This window comes from Eleutherodactylus coqui, chromosome 11 (assembly GCF_035609145.1).
Source record: "Eleutherodactylus coqui strain aEleCoq1 chromosome 11, aEleCoq1.hap1, whole genome shotgun sequence".
In the NCBI taxonomy this organism is placed as follows: domain Eukaryota; kingdom Metazoa; phylum Chordata; class Amphibia; order Anura; family Eleutherodactylidae; genus Eleutherodactylus; species Eleutherodactylus coqui.
The window spans coordinates 37,813,641-37,833,738 of record NC_089847.1 but is presented as its reverse complement, the minus strand read 5'-3'; the positions used below and the strand labels follow the sequence as shown (position 1 = coordinate 37,833,738).

General features: G+C 45.3%; 1 protein-coding gene across 1 annotated transcript in view; it reads right to left on the bottom strand.

The window, feature by feature from the left end:
* Positions 1–392: 392 nt before the first annotated feature.
* LOC136582683 (inactive hydroxysteroid dehydrogenase-like protein 1) overlaps positions 393–20,098 on the bottom strand; it is a 259,205-nt gene continuing 239,499 nt past the window's right edge. The window contains exons 2-5 of the mRNA XM_066583868.1: positions 8,291–8,546; positions 6,109–6,554; positions 3,903–4,130; positions 393–2,158 (exon numbers count right to left, since the gene is read on the bottom strand). Of these exons, the coding sequence (XP_066439965.1) occupies positions 2,054–2,158; positions 3,903–4,130; positions 6,109–6,554; positions 8,291–8,546 (1,035 nt within the window). The 3' untranslated portion in view covers positions 393–2,053. The remainder of the gene's footprint in view (positions 2,159–3,902; positions 4,131–6,108; positions 6,555–8,290; positions 8,547–20,098) is intronic.

The following is a 20,098-nucleotide window of genomic DNA, read 5'->3' as shown; positions in this document are numbered from 1 at the left end:
GCCATAAAAGGATAGCCAGGCACCAGCTCTTACAGCAGAGAACGGAGAAAGCCTCCGATCTGTGCTGTGTTAACCCTTTAAATGCTGCGGTCTATGTGACCACAGCATGTAAAGGGCTGACACCACCGGACTCCCGCAATGTGATCAGGGGGTCCTGATGGGTCTCTATGGAAATCCCCTAAAGGGACAAAAATAAAAAAAAAATAGTAAAAAAAGAAACAGAAAAACACCTTTCTGTCTTTACTTTCTAAAAAATTAAAACAAAATTACACATTTGGTATCCCTGCATTCGCAATGACCCAGAGAAGGAAGTTAGTACATTATTTAACCCCTTAATGACGTGGCTCCTTCCCCCCCCTCTTTTTTGTTTTTTCCTCCCCCCTTTTAAAAAATCGTAACTCCTTTATTTATCCATCGACGTAGCTGTATGAGGGCTTGTTTTTTGCAGGACGAGTTGTATGTTTCAATAGTGCTATTTAAAGTACCATATAATGCACTGAGAAACTTTTACAAAATTCTAAGTGGAGTAAAATGAAAAAATAAATGACACTCCACCATCTTTAAGTGCTTCTTGTTTCTACGGCACACAAACTGCAACAAAAATGACATGATAACTTTATTCTATGGGTCAGTACGATTACTACGATACCAAACTTCTATAGTTTTTTTTTTTTTTGCTGTAGTACTTGTATTTTTTTCAATGACATTTAATTTTTGAAATTATTTTCTGCTGCATCTTCTGCGCACAATAACTTTTTTATTTTTCCGTCCACATAGTTGTGCTGGGGCTTATATTTTGCGGAATGTCCTGTAGTTTACATTAGTATCAATTCGAAATACATACGACTTTTTGATCGCTTTTTATTGCATTTTTTCTGGGAGACAGGGTGACTGAAAAAGTGCATTTATGGCGTTCTTTATATTTTTTGCGGACTACGTTCACCGTGTGGGATAAATGCACTACTTTGATATATCGGACTTTTGCCGATGCGGCAATACCAAATATGTATTTTTCCTTTTATGATTTAGATTTTTTTAATTATAGATATGGCAAAAGGAGGGTGATTTAAACTTGTATTACTTTTTTTTTTTTAACTGTGAAAAAGTTGCGAAAAAGAAAAGAAAAAAACTATTATATTTTGGTATCAGCATAATCGTACTGGACTGTAGAATTACTTTATTATAATATATCTACTGCTAAGAGAACGCAGTGAAAAATGAAAATAAAAAGCTTGCCAGAATTACAGATTTTGTTAATCTTGCCCCTAGAAAAAAATGGAATAAAAAGTGATCAAAATTTTACATGTTCCCAAAAATTGGATAAATGAAGACTAGAGTTCATCTTACAAAAGAAAAAGCCCTTCTAGAGGTCTGGCAATGGAAAAAAAATTAATACGGCTCTTGAAATCTGGTGACTCAAAAGCAAGCTTTTAAGAAAAAAAAAAAAGTTTTAAATGTACAAAAATAGCAAAACATGAAAAAACCTGTATAAACTTGGTATCGCCGGAATCGTACTGACTCAGAGAATAATGTTATCACAATATTTATTCTGCATGCTGAACGCCGTAAAAATGAAATGCAAAAAAACAGTGGCAGAATTTCTTTTTTTCCCCAATCTCCCTACAATTTTTTTTACAAAAGTTATGCAATACATTATATATACCCCAAAATGATGCCATCAAAAAGTAGAACTTGTCCTGCAAAAAACAAGCCCCCATATGGCTGTGTCAATGGAAAAATGAAAAAGTTATGGCTCTTGAAACACGACTGGAAAATTTGTTGAATGATTGGCCCATTTAAAAAACCTGCACTGGTGGGCACCACAGGTTGGTAAGAAACCCGCCACCGAAGGGGTTAATGGAGCCAAGCTGCAATGCCAAACATAATGAGCAGTATATACATTTTTTATTACTAGAAAGTAGTCATTCCAACAGTTCTACTATAAAAAGCACTTTTACTGTCTTCTATTTTATCAGGATTTTTACTCTATTATGTTTCATGATATTGTGTTAGTAGATCATGAGGGATAAGCGTGGCTGAAGATCTGCCCTTCTCACTGGTGTTTTCTTCTGGACAGGTACTCCATTCGTGTTTTGCTTAAGATATAGGTGATGAAAGGCTTCCAAAGGCATTCCGGTATCCAGTGGACTATAGATAACTGAAAGAAGAGTTCATTAATAAAATCCTTACTTCCATTATTACAATATAATGTATTACGCTACCTCATGATTTGTTTTAAAGCACATCTGGCAGCCAATAAACCCGTAGTACAGCAGAGGAGCAGACAAGTGGAGGACAGGTTATACATAATTCCCCCGCTGCTTAGCCTGCCGCCGGAGCCCTGAAATCCCATTTTCAAACCATGATGCATCGTATGTAAATCATGCTAGAATAGTCTGATGGACGATAAATAGCTGAATAGTGGTCTTGGGTTTTGTGCAGTAAGCAATTGTCAGCCTTTCCCCCTGGTTCTTGATTGACTGCTCAAGTATAATGCCAGCAGCCAATCAGGGAGAGGCATTGATGATCACTTACTGCCATCCACAACATAGCAATGAGCTGCCCATTGAACTATTCTAATATGATTTACATATAACGCATGGCGATTTGTAAAGTGCATTTCAGGCTGAGCAGTGGAGAAGGTATGTATTGAATTCAATGAATGGCCAAGCGCTGCCTGTGATTGGCTGAGCACTGTGACCAATCACAGGCAGTCCTCAGCTGTCATTCAATGAATGGCTAAGCACTGCCCGTGATTGGCTGAGCACTCAGCCAATCAGATACATCCCTTTTACCAGCCGGGTTTTTTAAACCTCGCCTGCTGAAATAGATTCAAGGCAGTGCAGGGAGAAGACGCAGCTGAACGCACATGAACCCCGGCGGCTGAGGAGAGGTGAGTATATTTTTTCTTTTAGTTTTTAACACATTCTAGGGATGATTTTCAGGGAAGAGCTCATATTTAAAACCCTTCGTCGAAAATCCCTGCAGGGCTTGCTGGCAGCCCATTGCTTTCAATGGGACTGCAGAAGTGTTGGTCCCATTGAAAGCAATGAGAGAACATTGCGATCCTCTGCCACAGCGGTCACAGCTGTGGCAGGGGATTCTTTACTCCCCGCAGGGAGTCCCTTTGTCACTGAAAACTGTGACAGTGCTGTAAGAGTGTTCAGTAACAGGGCGACTCCCTGCTAGGGAATATTGACACGCATCACAGACTTATGGTGCACACATGTCCTATGTTTTGCAGGTACGTGCGTTTGCACGACTGTAAAACATGGACATGTGAACATACCATAGGGAAACAATGGTTATAATAGACGTGTGGTTTTGTGCGCACCTATGTACGCACACGTTCGTTTGAAAGCACCCTTAAGCCCAACTTAGTAAAGGCAAGTCTTTGCCAATATTTTATTTTGTTTTAATTTCCAGGGCCTCTTTTTTGTCTGATTAATAGTTCCTGAATCTTGATAAGAAACTTCAAGATAATACAGCCAAATTAGAAGATTTAAAAGTTTGATAAGTATTTTAAACATTACCAAACTGATCAAGTTTATTTGTGGTATAGGAAATGACCTGAAATCTGTCAAGTCCAAGAGACACAAAACTTGCAATGTAAACCATAAGGTCAATTTTTCATATTCAGAATTGGATACATCTGATGGTCATAGTCATAGTTTTGACTCAGGTGGACGTATAGATATGAGATTTGGACTTTTTCTATTTTTTCGATATACTGTGACTACATGCTCTCTAAGCACCATTAGCTTTTTGGGACAGAATAACTATTACATTGGTGGATGTGGTAAGCAGTAGCAGTTGTATCTGGTTGATACCTCTGCATAATTACAGTATATTCCATTAACATCTCTGTGTTCTTTTTCTTATCTGTCATTCACCATATTTACCTGGATGGAGTGAGACCAGTATGCTGCTGTTCTCAGTGATACTCCGATCGTTCTTACAGCACTATGTGCATACTCTTTCGCCAGTGGTACCAACAAGGATTTTTTCTGAAAACTTTCAGAAAAGTCTACCATCTTTGTGACCACAAATAGAGGAGTCAAGCTCTGTATAAATATTCCCTGGGAAGCATATTCATATTGCAAAGATCTGGTGAACATCTCCAGAAAAGCCTAGAAGAAATAGTATAATTAATTTTAGAAATCTCTACGACATTAATATGCATCCTTAAACAGGTTATCCCATCATTGATAACCCTTCAAAATGTGATCCCTGGGGGATGAACGGATTTTGTTGACTGAAACTACAGCCAGCCAGGCATCACGTGACAGTCAGTCATCCTGGTAATACAAGGACAGCTCAAAGGCTGCCAGGAGAGGAGCCAATCTTACAGAGCAGCTCTCCGTTCCGGCTCATAGAGGCGGGTGGGAGTGTTGTCTCGATTGGGGAACCCCACTCTTATGACATCTCTAATAGGGAATATGAATGAGCGTTGTCTTCTTGGGACAACCCCTTTATATGGTTCTAAAAAGTATAGTTGAAACTATGAAACTTGTACATTTGTACCTGCTTTGGGCTATATACAGCACAAGTATATTGTAAATTTCCATAGTGGTGTCTTTGACCCACAAAGAAATAAAGATCATCCGTTCTATTTTTCATCTACTCTCACAGATTTTATATATATATATATATATATTCTTCATATTCTTCAGCATTTTATGTATTTTTTTTCTTTATTTTTCTTTTCTTATTTTCTAACTTGTCCAGCTTATCTTTCTTTTATGCAGTTTTATCCAGCTGTTCTGAGAAAGGGGCATAGTTTCTAAAATGCGTAAATATGCCTGTGTTAAATAAAGAAGAATCAGGTTTTAATCCTGGTCTCGAGAGTCTATTACTTGTTCATAGAGTTGCACCACCGACCCAGTTTTTCGTATTTTATATTAGGAAGTCATTATACCCCCATGGAGATGCATTGTTTCTAGAGGAAATTACAGTGCCATGCAGAGGTGTCTGAGAAATTTCTTGCATACAGCACCAATCAGGCCCACCCCAATGCCCCGCTGCCGGCGGTAAAGAAGAAAACACCACACACGGAAGTCTGGTATAGCTCCTCACACGGGGATATGACTGCGCTGCAGGCTCCGGTTTTGTCGCCCCACGTTGGGCGCCAATTGTCAGGGTAATTTCTGCGTACAGCACCAATCAGGCCCACCCCAATGCCCCGCTGCCGGCGGTAAAGAAGAAAACACCACACACGGAAGTCTGGTATAGCTCCTCACACGGGGATATGACTGCGCTGCAGGCTCCGGTTTTGTCGCCCCACGTTGGGCGCCAATTGTCAGGGTAATTTCTGCGTAAAGCACCAATCAGGCCCACCCCAATGCCCCGCTGCCGGCGGTAAAGAAGAAAACACCACACACGGAGGTCTGGTATAGTTCCTCACACGGGGACATGACTGCGCACTTTATTACAGATTACATGGGATCTTATACCCTTTGGTCTCATCACTAGGAATGGGTGATGGGCTCATTGGCTCAAATTCACCGCATAATAGAAAGTCCGGATTTCCGGCTGAGACAGTGAAAGTTATGTACGTAGTTGAACAGTCGTTATCTAGATATGGCGCTTCTGGGAAAACAGCCAAGTACGAGGCCTTCGTGTTCGGTTCTGTATCATCTCTGAATTTCTGGAAACATCTCTCTCAGCCTTGCAAACTTTTGGAATATCTGATGTAAGGCGACATATAAGTTTTTCTCATTTTAGCATTGAATAGAACTTGCATACAGGTATAAAAGCATAAAGAACATATGGCAATATATACATATACCCTCACAGAGGTATCATATGGAGGTCCATGAAAATGGTAACAAATCTGTAATAGGGAAGCCTAGGGCCTTTGTGTACCGCAATACAGGCTTTGTCAGGCTATAAAGCATTCATACATGTACAGTCCCATGACTTTACTTTGAGACCTCTTATACTCTGACATTTGCAGTTGGTATAGTGAATTATCACAATTGCAAATATGACACTCAGTTATATAATGCAGAGGAAGAAAAAGACCAGAGCATGAAAACTATCAAAATCTTCAGGTATATTGTGACATCTAAAAATATTCAGAATCAGGTTTATAGCTTTAAAAAATACCTTGGAGGCAGCATACACTGTCATCATAGGTATAGTTTTACAACCTGCTGCTGAGGACACATTGATTATTGCTCCCCTCTTCCGTTGTAACATACCAGGCAGCACTACATATACCATCATTACAGCAGCGGTAATGTTGACATTGATGATGTCCAGACTTTTTTCTTCTGGTACTTCAAGGAGGCAGGCTGGATACTCATAAAATACTCCTGCATTGTTCACCAGAATCCCAACATCTACATCTTTTAGAGCCTCCTTAATGGGCTGGAAGACCTCTGGGCCCTTGCTGAAATCGGCAACTATGAAACGAGTTTTCACTCTGTAGGTTGAAGATATGGATTCAGACACATTTTGGAGCTTTTCAGTGCTGCGGCCTAACAAGATGATGTTCACACCAAGACTGGCCAACTCCTCGGCGTAGGCTTTGCCAATACCGTCTGAGGCTCCTAAGGCAAACAAAAAACACATATTCCTATTGAATAGCAAGATATATACTATTTTCCTGAACATCTCTAAAACATTCTCAGCACAAAGACGTTCCTCATGACTACTATGATATTATAAACTTGTGTTCTATAGATCAGGAAAACAATGCTCATGCACTGCTGTGGACCAAGAATGTACCTACTGTACTTGTCGCTCCAATTTTATACACAGGCAAAAAAAGGCAATTCCTCATGGATTGTTAAAAAAAAGGTTGTGGCACTTCTGTTTCATGATGCATCACTGAGGAACTCTTGTGTGATTGTTCCCAGCAAGAGAAACCAAGTAAACTTGTAGATATGATGCCTTTTAATGGCTAACAAAAATACATGATGTAATAGCGAGCTTGCGAAGCTCTCGGGTTCTTCCTCAGGCTAAAAATGGAATAGATCTGAAGAGGCATGAATATTTATACACAATTATAATATACATACTTATGACAAGGCACAGATATGGATGTGATTGGTTCGCACTTAAAAGGAATTCTGCAACAGAAAAAACTTTTTCTATCTGGACACTGGTAAGAGAGTGAAAGTTTAATGGTCCCTGAATTACTGTTGGGGGGGGGGGGGGAGTCATCAGGCCAGGAATGCTACAAGAGGTAGCAAACATTTTTAACTAGACACTGATAAGGGATAAGTTTATGGTCCCTGAATTGCTGTTGATGGGGGTATTCATTTGTATAAATATTCATGCCTCTTCAGATCTATTCCATTTTTAGCCTGAAGAAGAACCCGAGAGGTTCGCAAGCTCGTTATCATGTATTTTTGTTGGCCATTAAAAGGTATCATATCTACATGGTTGCTTGGTTTCTCTTGCTGGGAACAATCACATTTTGCTCTACTGGCTAACATGGTACCAAACCTGAGGAACTCTTGTAATAGAGGGGACTGCAGAGCCACATGGAGTGCCTAAGACTTCATAATACAATACAATAGGAATATTGTATACAGCCGAAAAACTCTGGTAGATGCAGCTTTGCTGTGTGTGCAGGATAATATTAGTCTGGACCCACTCATCGTCCGGTGACCCAGCGGAATATACTGTACACTAAATGGCTATGCTCTGAACAGCTAACAGAAGGGGTTCATTGATTCATGCTGCCTGCACTTAATTCGACCCTTCCCATCAACACGGTGCAATTATCCCATTTTTGTGTTTTTTTGCCCAATAAAATCTTCCCTTTCTTTTTCTCGGAGAAAGCAATTGTGCTGGAACTGATCATCTGCTGTTATAACTTATCTGTGCCAAGAAATGATGAGTTGTGCACCTGGATACATTAGTTGGATTACCAGAGTTGTATTTGGCTGCACTGCTTGACTGTGCAGCTCCAGAACGATTCTTGACATCCTCCTATAACATCCTTCTTTCTTCTTCAAAGTCGCTCAGTTCGCTGGATTATACCATTCTAATGTTAATTCACACTGATCCACAGAAAACCTGCTCACCTGATTTCATGCTGCTTCGGGGTCACCTATTTAATTTCTATACAGAAAAGCTTCAATCATGAATGGAGACGGTCTCCCTAGATGTGCCAATTAAGTGCATTTAGAATCAATTTATTCAATGACTTCCGTTAAATATTTATATAACTTTAGTCCTTCTTTGAATAAATAATTTTTTAAATAAATTCTAATGTCCATATAAATATAATATGGAATTAAATGCAAAGATATCCTTCCCTACCATTCTCACTTACCAGTGACTACTGCCCACTCTCCATATTGCAGTATTGTTTTGGTATTGCTACAAATACGAGTGAAGATTTGATGTTTTATGAAACCGTAACATCCACTCAGCAAATTAAAACCTTTCCACGCTACGTAGGAGGCTCCAACTACAGCCAGAATTTCCATATTATTGTGATAGGCTTGTGAAAGCTCTTTGGCTAGTGACGAGGTGATGTCCTTCACAGCATTTGCCAGCTTTGCACTATTAAAGTCGTAGGGCGACATCTGAAACAAAAGCAAACACTGGAATTACTTTAATTTATTATAACATCTTTATAGTACAGTGACGTCAAAACAAATTATATATATATATATATATATATATATATAAAATCAAAATTATTCAACATTGGGTTGATTTGGCAAATTTACAAACTTTCAGCTTTTTCCATTAAAACCCATCAAGCCAGAACGATTTAAAATAGCTCAACACAACTAATATAACAAGTACTTTCTCCAAATTCACCACAAAATTTTACTTTGAATGGCTACTGTAGTTTCAGAATGATTCAACCCCTTCATGTCAAGCATCTTTAGAAATAAGTAGAGCACTTTTTGCTATTATGACCTGCGCCAAATGTGGTGCATAGCCAGACACCAGCTTCTGACAGCGTTCCTGTTACGGCACTCTGCCCCCCGAGTGCCAGGTGGGGTGCCCTGAACTTCCCGCACCCCACTGTCCCTGCCTACTTGCCTCGGCCCTGGCTAACCCCAGGCGGACAACTGGGCGGCGGTCCCTGCTCTGGCTAGGGACCTGGCGACTACCTAGATGGAACTTAACTAACGGGGGACAGAGTGCCGACAGAAGAGGCAGGTGGAACAGACCAACAGAATTTACAAGGCAGAGTAAGGCTGGAGATGGAGCTCACAGGCAAACTGGAAGGACACTGACTAGCAACTAGAGCAGACTGAGACAGACCTGACTAGAGGCTAACAGAACCAATAACTGGCAGTGAGCTCAGGTCACTGCCAGCCTTTTAACTAAAAGCCTCCGCCCAGGGGCGGAGAGTGGGAGGAGCCGACTCTCCCACTGTTGCATATGGAAGGTGGAGGAGAGCGGGCGGCACCCTACGGGTGGACACGCCCACGCCACTGCACGCTGGCTGCTCCACGCCGCCGGGAGAGCCCTGACAGCAGAGCTCCGGGACGCCGGAGCCGACTTTGGAGCCGCATGCGCCAGCCGCGGGACCCAGCGCCGCCCTGCATGGTAACAGTTCCTAAAGAATCTTATCCAATTCCTGATTGGCAGTTCACTGTGACTGCCACTTCAGAATCTTCCAAGACTTCTTTTGAAACTAAGCCTTGGTGGACGTTGTGGTACTGTATGCTTGGGAACATTGTCCAGTTGGAAGGCCCAATGACGTATAAGCTTCAGCTTCCTCACAGAAGTTACAATGTTTTCTCCTAGGAATTCCTGATACTTGATTGAATCCATCTTGACCTTCGCATGCTGCAAATTTCCAGTACCAAAGGAAGCAAAGCAGCCCCAGAGCGTCACAGAGCTATAGCACTGCTTCACTGTAGGTAGGGTGTTGAATTGATCCATTGGTACCGCTGATCCATAGGCCCGAAAAGTTAGTTTTGTTTCATTGCTTCCCAAAACAGAAACTCAAAACTTATATGGCTTATTTATATAGATTTGAGTATATTAGTGTAGACTATTCTTGCGCTTTTGGGTCAGTAGAGACGTACATTGTGGAGTTTGATCATGAAAACCTTCAGCATTTAGTATGTGTATTACTGTGTAAATGGAACTGGCAGTGCCTGCTGCCACCTAATCTTGCTGCAGGTCTTTTACAATCACCTGAAGGTTTTTGAATACCTGCCTCCTCAGGAAACTAGTGGCAGTCAGTGATAGTTTCCTCTTTCTGCCATGTTCAGGTAGTGTTCCCAGAGTTTCTTTAACTTTAAACTTGTAAACTATGCCTCCAACTGTATCTCTAGATATATTCCGGGGCTTTGCAATCTCTCTGTATTCCTGTCTTTTTTTGTACAAGGCAATAATTTCTTTTAACTTTTTGTACCAGTCTCTTCAGAGTCATATCTATAACATGCAACCAGACCTCGTATCAGCAAAGTCCTAGCCAGTCCAGGTATTTGATCTCAAGCACACCTGATGAAACTAATAAAGCCCTTGATTAATTGCAACAGGCGTGCTTGATGCAACACCTGATTTGCAAATATGTGCTCTTATGATGGATTCTATTGACGGGTTGAATAATTCTAAGACTGCAGTAGCCATTAAATGTATTTTTAGTTGAATTTATGGAAACAAACAGTAATATTAGTCGAGTTGAACTGTTTAAACCGCTTGTTTGATTAAATTTGCAAACAGAAGAAAGTTTGGAAATTTGTCAAAAAAAAAAAAAAAAAAATTTAAATATATATATATATATATATATATATATATATATAAAAGACAAGGGTCACTACAAAATAAGATGACAAGTTTTTGAGACTGAAAGCTGTGATTGCCCAAAAAGGTGAACCAATCCATTAATGTATTGATTATTCAGTGTAATATATATGTATACATACATATATAGGGAAGTGGGGGCTACTTGCGTGGGATCTCTCACTTACTTTCCCCTGCTGAGAGGTGGCAGCACCGCAATGACACCCAGGAACACTGATTAAAGTTCAATTGTTGGTACCTCCAGCATTTACTTCAGGATCAGCACAGTAAACGTATTCAGCATACAAATACAGTCCAGCAAATCATATGCAACTTTGCACAGTTGTAGGTCACAGTGCACACAGCAACAGCATTTTAAATATAACAATACTTTGCACCAACAGGCGTTGAGCAAGAACCGACTCCCGCCTGTCAGCTGTGTGCTTCCGGACCCCTCGCAGACCAGCACCAGGTCTACATACACCTCAGGGCCTCACGCCCCACAGGCCTCAATGGACCTTAGTGCCACAGACTTCAAGGACACTAAGCTTGTGAGGGAGAGGAACTTTAGGCTGTGCAGCAGCACCCTTTCAGGGTGTAGGTTAACTAAACAAACTTAGTAACTCCAAGGCACCCTACGGACCATTCTTACTACTGCAATACCACATAACCCCCACCCTGATTCAGGGTGGCTTCACACGAGCGTGTTTTTGTGCGTACATGGGTGCATATATAAGTGCGCACGCATGTACATGCAAAAACACGCGTGAATGCAGGTCCGTGCATTGTTTTCAATGGAGCCGTGGCTGCCGCCGGCGGCTCCATTGAAAGCAATGGTCTGCCAGCACCCCTGCATTCTTTTTCAGGAAAGGGCTTTACATATAAGACCTTCCATGAAAAAGAAAGATTTTAGTGTAAGAAAATAAATAAATAAAAAATATACTTACCTGTCTGCCGCTGCCGTGACCCCCGCGGGGATGAAGAACACATCTGCCGCATGTTTCCTTCATCCCAGCTAGTATAAAGAATTCTCTGCTGCTACATCTGTCACATCTGTGACAGATGCGGCAGAGGAATTCTTCAATTCTCTACCGCAGCTGTCACACATCAGCTGCGGTAGAGGATGTGTTCTTCATCCCCGCAGGGGTCACGGCAGTGGCAGACGGGTAAGTATATTTTTTATTTCTTTTTCTTTTTCAGGGAAGGGCTTATATGTAAAGCCCTTCCCTGAAAAAGAATGCAGGGGTGCCGGCATTGCGTCCTCAGTCTGCAGTCATTTTACTCAGTATAGGGGCAGTACTTGTGAGGCAGGGACAGTGGGAAAGGTGAAAGAGTTATACTGTCTATATAGGCAGTGGGCTTTTGAAAAAAAAATTGGGGAAAAACACTATATTTGGGCTGCCTGTGACTGTCTTCAGTGTACTGCGTGTCTGCTGGGGGTAGTAGTCCTAATTAATACGCAGCTAAGCGTTACAGCAGGCTTGCGCAAAATTGTTTCCTGGCTCTGCTGTCTCTGTTACATCACCGCCGTCATAGCGCCAGAGGGAAACAGTATACATAATATACGCTGCCTACAGTATCTGTCTGCTGTATCAGCTCAGCATTTAAAAAAAAGGAAGCAAAATACTTAAGGCCTACTACTGGCCTTTGGCCACTTGACTGCTTCTGCGCTGTGAATTCCACTAGCTCAGTCATACGCACCTACGTCTCACTACAGGCGTGCGCAAAATTGTTTCCTGGCTCTGCTGTCTCCGTTACATCACCGCCGTCATAGCACCAGAGGGAAACAGTATACATAATATACGCTGCCTACAGTATCTGTCTGCTGTATCAGCTCAGCATTTAAAAAAAGGGAAGCAAAATACTTAAGGCCTACTACTGACCTTTAGCCACTTGACTGCTTCTGCGCTGTGAATTCCACTAGCTCAGTCATACGCACTTACGTCTCACTGCAGGCATGCGCAAAATTGTTTCCTGGCTCTGTGTTGCCCGTTACATCACCGCCGTCATAGCGCCAGAGGGAAACAGTATACATAATGTACGCTGCCTACAGTATCTGTCTGCTGTATCAGCTCAGCATTTAAAAAAAAGGAAGCAAAATACTTAAGGCCTACTACTGGCCTTTGGCCACTTGACTGCTTCTGCGCAGTGAATTCCACTAGCTCAGTCATACGCACCTACGTCTCACTACAGGCATGCGCAAAATTGTTTCCTGGCTCTGTGTTGCCCGTTACATCACCGCCGTCATAGCGCCAGAGGGAAACAGTATACATAATGTACGCTGCCTACAGTATCTGTCTGCTGTATCAGCTCAGCATTTAAAAAAAAGGAAGCAAAATACTTAAGGCCTACTACTGGCCTTTGGCCACTTGACTGCTTCTGCGCAGTGAATTCCACTAGCTCAGTCATACGCACCTACGTCTCACTACAGGCGTGCGCAAAATTGTTTCCTGGCTCTGCTGTCTCCGTTACATCACCGCCGTCATCCCGCCAGAGGGAAACAGTATACATAATATACGCTGACTACAGTATCTGTCTGCTGTATTAGCTCAGCATTTAAAAAAATAGAAGCAAAATACTTAAGGCCTACCACTGCCCTTTGGCCACTTGACTGCTTCTGCGCTGTGAATTCCACTAGCTCAGTGATACGCACCTACATCTCACTACAGGCGTGCGCAAAATTGTTTCCTGGCTTTGCTGTGCGTACCGTAAGGGAAGTCATCCTCCAACCACAGGCCAATAAGTGGAACATTTAATTACAGCGTTCTGTTTCTGCTCTACTGGTAATACACCATGCTGAGGGGTAGGGGTAGGCCTAGAGGACGTGGACGCGGGCGAGGACGCGGAGGCCCAAGTCAGGGTGTGGCCACAGGCCGAGCTCCTGATCCAGGTGTATCGCAGCCGACTGCTGCGGGATTAGGAGAGAGGCACGTTTCTGGCGTCCCCAGATTCATCTCACAATTAATGGGTCCACGCGGTAGACCTTTATTAGAAAATGAGCAGTGTGAGCAGGTCCTGTCGTGGATGGCAGAAAGTGCATCCAGCAATCTATCGACCACCCAGAGTTCTACGCCGTGCATTGCTGCAACTCTGAATCCTCTGGCTGCTGCTCCTCCTTCCTCCCAGCCTCCTCATTCCATTACAATGACACATTCTGAGGAGCAGGCAGACTCCCAGGAACTGTTCTCGGGCCCCTGCCCAGAATGGGCAGCAATGGTTCCTCTCCCACCGGAGGAGTTTGTCGTGACCGATGCCCAACCTTTGGAAAGTTCCCGGGGTCCGGGGGATGAGGCTGGGGACTTCCGGCAACTGTCTCAAGAGCTTTCAGTGGGTGAGGAGGACGATGACGATGAGACACAGTTGTCTATCACTCAGGTAGTAGTAATTGCAGTAAGTCCGAGGGAGGAGCGCACAGAGGATTCGGAGGAAGAGCAGCTGGACGATGAGGTGACTGACCCCACTTGGTTTGCTAAGCCTACTGAGGATAGGTCTTCAGAGGGGGAGGCAAGTGCAGCAGCAGGGCGGGTTGGAAGAGGCAGTGCGGTGGCCAGGGGTAGAGGCAGGGCCAGACCGAATAATCCACCAACTGTTTCCCAAAGCGCCCCCTCGTGCCATGCCACCCTGCAGAGGCCGAGGTGCTCAAAGGTGTGGCAGTTTTTCACTGAGAGTGCAGACGACTGACGAACTGTGGTGTGCCAGGTTTGTCTCGCCAAGATCAGCTGGGGAGCCACCACCACCAGCATGCGCAGGCATATGATGGCCAAGCACCCCACAAGGTGGGACGAAGGCCGTTCACTGCCTCTGGTTTGCACCACTGCCTCTCCCCCTGTGCCCCAACCTGCCACTGAGATCCAACCCCCCTCTCAGGACACAGGCACGACCGTCTCCCGGCCTGCACCCACACCCTCACCTCCGCTGTCCTCGGCCCCATGCAGCAATGCCTCTCAGCGGAGCGTCCAGCCGTCGCTAGCGCAACTGTTTGAGCGCAAGCGCAGGTACGCCGCCACGCACCCACACGCTCAAGTCTTAAACGTGCACATAGCCAAATTGATCAGCCTGGAGATGCTGCCGTATAGGCTTGTGGAAACGGAGGCTTTCAAAAACATGATGGCCCCGCGCTACTCGGTTCACAGTCGCCACTACTTTTCCCAATGTGCCGTCCCAGCCCTGCACGACCACGTCTCCCGCAACATTGTACGCGCCCTCACCAACGCGGTTACTGCCAAGGTCCACTTAACAACGGACACGTGGACAAGCACAGGCGGGCAGGGCCACTATATCTCCCTGACGGCACATTGGGTGAATTTAGTGGAGGCTGGGACCGAGTCAGAGCCTGGGACCGCTCACGTCCTACCCACCCCCAGAATTGCGGGCCCCAGCTCGGTGCTGGTATCTGCGGCGGTGTATGCTTCTTCCACTAAACCAGCCTCCTCCTCCTACGCAACCTCTGTCTCGCAATCAAGATGTGTCAGAAGCAGCACGTCGCCAGCAGTCGGTGTCGCGCGGTGTGGCAGCACAGTGGTGGCCAAGCGCCAGCAGGCCGTGCTGAAACTACTCAGCTTAGGAGAGAAGAGGCACACGGCCCACGAACTGCTGCAGTGTCTGACAGAGCAGACCGACCGCTGGCTTTCGCCGCTTGGCCTCCAACCGGGCATGGTCGTGTGTGACAACGGCCGTAACCTGGTGGCGGCTCTGCAGCTTGGCAGCCTAACACACGTGCCATGCCTGGCCCACGTCTTTAATTTGGTGGTTCAGCGGTTTCTGAAAAGCTACCCACGCTTGTCAGACCTGCTCGGAAAGGTACGCCGGGTCAGCACACATTTCCGCAAGTCCAACCCGGACGCTGCCACCCTGCGGACACTGCAACATTGGTTTAATCTGCCAGTGCACCGACTGCTGTGCGACGTGCCCACACGGTGGAACTCTACACTCCACATGTTGGCCAGGCTCAATGAGCTCAATGAGCAGCGTAGAGCTATAGTGGAATACCAACTCCAACACGGGCGGCGTAGTGAGAGTCAGCCTCCTCAATTCTTTACAGAAGAGTGGGCCTGGTTGGCAGACATCTGCCAGGTCCTTGGAAACTTTGAGGAGTCTACCCAGATGGTGAGTGGCGATGCTGCAATCATTAGCATCACCATTCCTCTGCTATGCCTCTTGAGAAGTTCCCTGCAAAGCATAAAGGCAGACGCTTTGCGCTCGGAAACGGAGGCGGGGGAAGACAGTATGTCGCTGGATAGTCAGAGCACCCTCATGTCTATATCTCAGCGCGTTGAGGAGGAGGAGGAGGGGGAGGAGCATGAGGAGGAGGGGGAAGAGACAGCTTGGCCCACTGCTGAGGGTACCCATGCTGCTTGCCTGTCATCCTTTCAGCGTGTATGGCCTGAGGAGGAGGAGGATCATGAAAGTGATCTTCCTAGTGAGGACAGCCATGTGTTGCATACAGGTACCCTGGCACACATGGCTGACTTCATGTTAGGATGCCTTTCTCGTGACCCTCGCGTTACACGCATTCTGGTCACTACGGATTACTGGGTGTACACACTGCTCGACCCACGGTATAAGGAGAACCTTTCCACTCTCATACCCGAAGAGGAAAGGGGTTCGAGAGTGATGCTATACCACAGGACCCTGCCGGACAAACTGATGGTAAAATTCCCATCCGACAGCGCTAGTGGCAGAAGGCGCAGTTCCGAGGGCCAGGTAGCAGGGGAGGTGCGGAGATCATGCAGCATGTACAGCGCAGGCAGGGGAACACTCTCCAAGGCCTTTGACTGCTTTATGGCTCCCCAGCAAGACTGTGTCACCGCTCCCCAGTCAAGGCTGAGTCGGCGGGAGCACTGTAAAAGGATGGTGAGGGAGTACGTAGCCGATCGCACGACCATCCTCCGTGACACCTCTGCCCCCTACAACTACTGGGTGTCGAAGCTGGACACGTGGCCTAAACTCGCGCTATATGCCCTGGAGGTGCTTGCTTGTCCTGCGGCTAGCGTCTTGTCAGAGAGGGTGTTTAGTGTGGCTGGGGGAATCATAACGGATAAGCGCACCCGCCTGTCAACCGACAGTGCCGACAGGCTTACACTCATCAAGATGAGCAAAGCCTGGATTTCCCCAGACTTCTCTTCTCCACCAGTGGACAGCAGCGGTACCTAAACAATACGTAGGCTGCACCCACGGATGGAAGCATCGTTCTCTATCACCATAAAAAACGGGGAGCTTTTAGCTTCATCACTGTGTATTATATTCATCCCCCTTTTCCTGCTCCTCCTCCTGAAACCTCACGTAATCACGCCGAACGGGCAATTTTTCTTAGGCCCACAAGGCTCAGTCATATGACTTTTGTAAACAATGTTTATACGTTTCAATTCTCATTAAAGCGTTGAAACTTTCACCTGAACCAATTTTTATTTTAACTGGGCTGCCTCCAGGCCTAGTTACAAATTAAGCCACATTAACCAAAGCGATTAATGGGTTTCACCTGCCCTCTTGGTTGGGCATGGGCAATTTTTCTGAGGTACATTAGTAATGTTGATACACCAATTTTTTTGGGCCCTCGCCTACATTGTAATCCTAGTAATTTTTAGCCCACCTGCATTAAACCTGACGTTACCTCAGCTGTGTTGGGCACTGCAATGGGATATATTTATGTACCGCCGGTGGCTTCCTGGGACCCACCCATGCTGTCGGTCCACACGGAGTTGTAACTGCATGTGTCCACTTCTAAAGAACCCCAGTCTGACTGGCGCATGCAGTGTGGGCCGAAGCCCACCTGCATTAAAGCTGACTTTACCTCAGCTGTGCTGGGCACTGCAATGGGATATATTTATGTACAGCCGGTGGGTTCCAGGGAGCCACCCATGCTGTGGGTGCACACGGAATTCCCATTGCGGAGTTGTACCTGCCTGTGACTATTTATAAAAAAACGCGGTCTGACTGGGGCATGCAGACACCTTGACAGAATGAATAGTGTGTGGCACATGGGTTCCCCATTGCTATGCCCACGTGTGCAGCTCCTGATGGAGGTGGCACAGGATTGGATTTCTCATTGCTTCTGTACAGCATTGTGGGCCATCGCCCCGCCCCTTTTAAAGAGGGTCGCTGACTGGCCGTGCCAACCCTCTGCAGTGTGTGCCTGCGGTTCCTCCTCTTGGCAGACGCACTTATAAATAGACATGAGGGTGGTGTGGCTATGAGGCCAGCGTGTGGCATGAGGGCAGCTGAAGGCTGCGCAGGGACACTTTGGTGTGCGCTGTGGACACTGGGTCGTGCGGGGGGGGGGGGGGGGGGTTGGGCAGCATGTAACCCAGGAGAAGTGGCAGCGGACTGTCATGCAGGCAGTGATTGTGCTTTGTTGGAGGTAGTGTGGTGCTTAGCTAAGGTATGCCTTGCTGATGAGGGTTTTTCAGAAGTAAAAATTGTTGGGAGGGGGGGGGGCACTCTTGCCGCTATTGTGGCTTGATAGTGGGACCTGGGAACTTGAGATGCAACATGTAGCCCCTCGCCTGCCCGATCCGTTGCTGTCTCGTTCCTATCACTTTCTGGAATTGCCCAGATTTTCACAAATGAAAACCTTAGCGAGCATCGGCGATATACAAAAATGCTTGGGTCGCCCATTGACTTCAATGGGGTTCGTTACTCGAAACGAACCCTCGAGCATCGCGAAAATTTCGTCTCGAGTAACGAGCACCTGAGCATTTTGGTGCTCGCTTATCTCTATACACCATCTGTCTCACTTTGGACCTCAAGACATCCGGCATAATGGTCGAACTGTTCTGTTATGGATCCAAGTCCACAAACAGCAGGACCCCACTCACTATTAGCTTGCAGATTCTCACCTCCAACTTTACTGGGACTGGCCTTCTGGCCACTGGACTCTCTGATGCACAACTGTCCATGTTGTCGCACCTCTAGTCCACATGTCTCCTGGCGACAGCCTCCCACTGTCGACATCCTCTGCCCATGGCAATCACAATTTTGGCCTCCTGGCCCTTGTAACCACTGTCTCCAGCAGCCGAACTCGCTTTATATGCCACTTGTAGCTTTGGGCACCATTCCCTGCCAGTGCATCCTCCACCATATGTGGTAAGTGGGGGTTACTTGCCCTGGATCTCGCTTACTTTCCCCTGCCCAGGGGTGGCAGCACCGCAATGATGTCCAGAAACACCAGGCAAAGTCCAAATGCTGGTTCCGCCAGTGTTTATTTCACATCAGCACAGTAAATGTATTCAGCATAAAACTATAGTCCAGCATATCATATACAGCTTTGCACTGTTATAAGTCAGTGCACACAGAATCAGCATTTTAAACGTAACAAAACTTCCAACTATCCCTGTCTGCTTCATGCTTGCGAATCCCTCGCAGACCAGCACCAGGTCCCAATGCACCTTGGAGTGGTCCAAGCTCCATTGATGTCTTTCCTGGGCCCTTGTGATGTATTGTTGATGATGCTGCATGATCATCAGTGGCACCCTTGTAGGTCTTCGGCTATTGAGCTCTAGTCGACAAAAGCCATATGGTCACTGTGGAAATTTGTCTAACTTCCCCACTGTTGAACTGTTGGGTCTTTGCTCAAATGCCAAACATGTGCTACTATTTCAGAAATACTGCGGTCAAAGTCACTCGTTTACCCCTGACTGCCAAATGTTGCCTTCTGCTGCACAGAGGAGATGTCAGCACAATCTGAGAGCAAATTGTGATGTGACCATCATGTGATTCGAGTGTTACTGATCACAAGATGTCATTCCTAATGCAGTTATCATTCAGTATTTGTGTATGTATGCAACACTGAAAGCAAATTATGATTTGAAATTGGATGCAAACTATTACTATAGGTGTTTCAACTTTTGTTGGTTACTTTCAAACCCACTGATTCTATATAACCAGTGTTGGAACAAACTGCATTACAACACCCGCTAGGGCAGGATTTGGACAGTTTTGCTCTTCAAGACAGAGCACTTTACTATCATAGTGGCAAGAAAAAGACAATTAATCAAAGTAGACAAACAGACAATTATAACCCTTAGATATGTAGGTCTGTCCTACAGAGAAATTGCCAAGAAAGCCAAGGTGGCAGTCAGTGTGTGGTGCATCGGAGGTTAATACAACAAGCTAGCAGGGATCTGTAGTTCTTATGTCATGTAAAGGGTGGTTTCACTAACCTGAGGGTCCCGGGCTCTACACCATACCCTTTTGTCAAGGAGCTGCTTCAGTCATACAGAGTGCAAGATGGACGTCTTGTGGAACAACTTTAAACTTGACTGTAATTGGTTATGCACATTCCAGGTTACAACAGTCAATCATAGCATAACGGGAGGTATTACAAAACAGCAGTAGATGAATGATCATTTGGTTATCGTGACTTTAAAGGTGGCTTCTTTAGCAG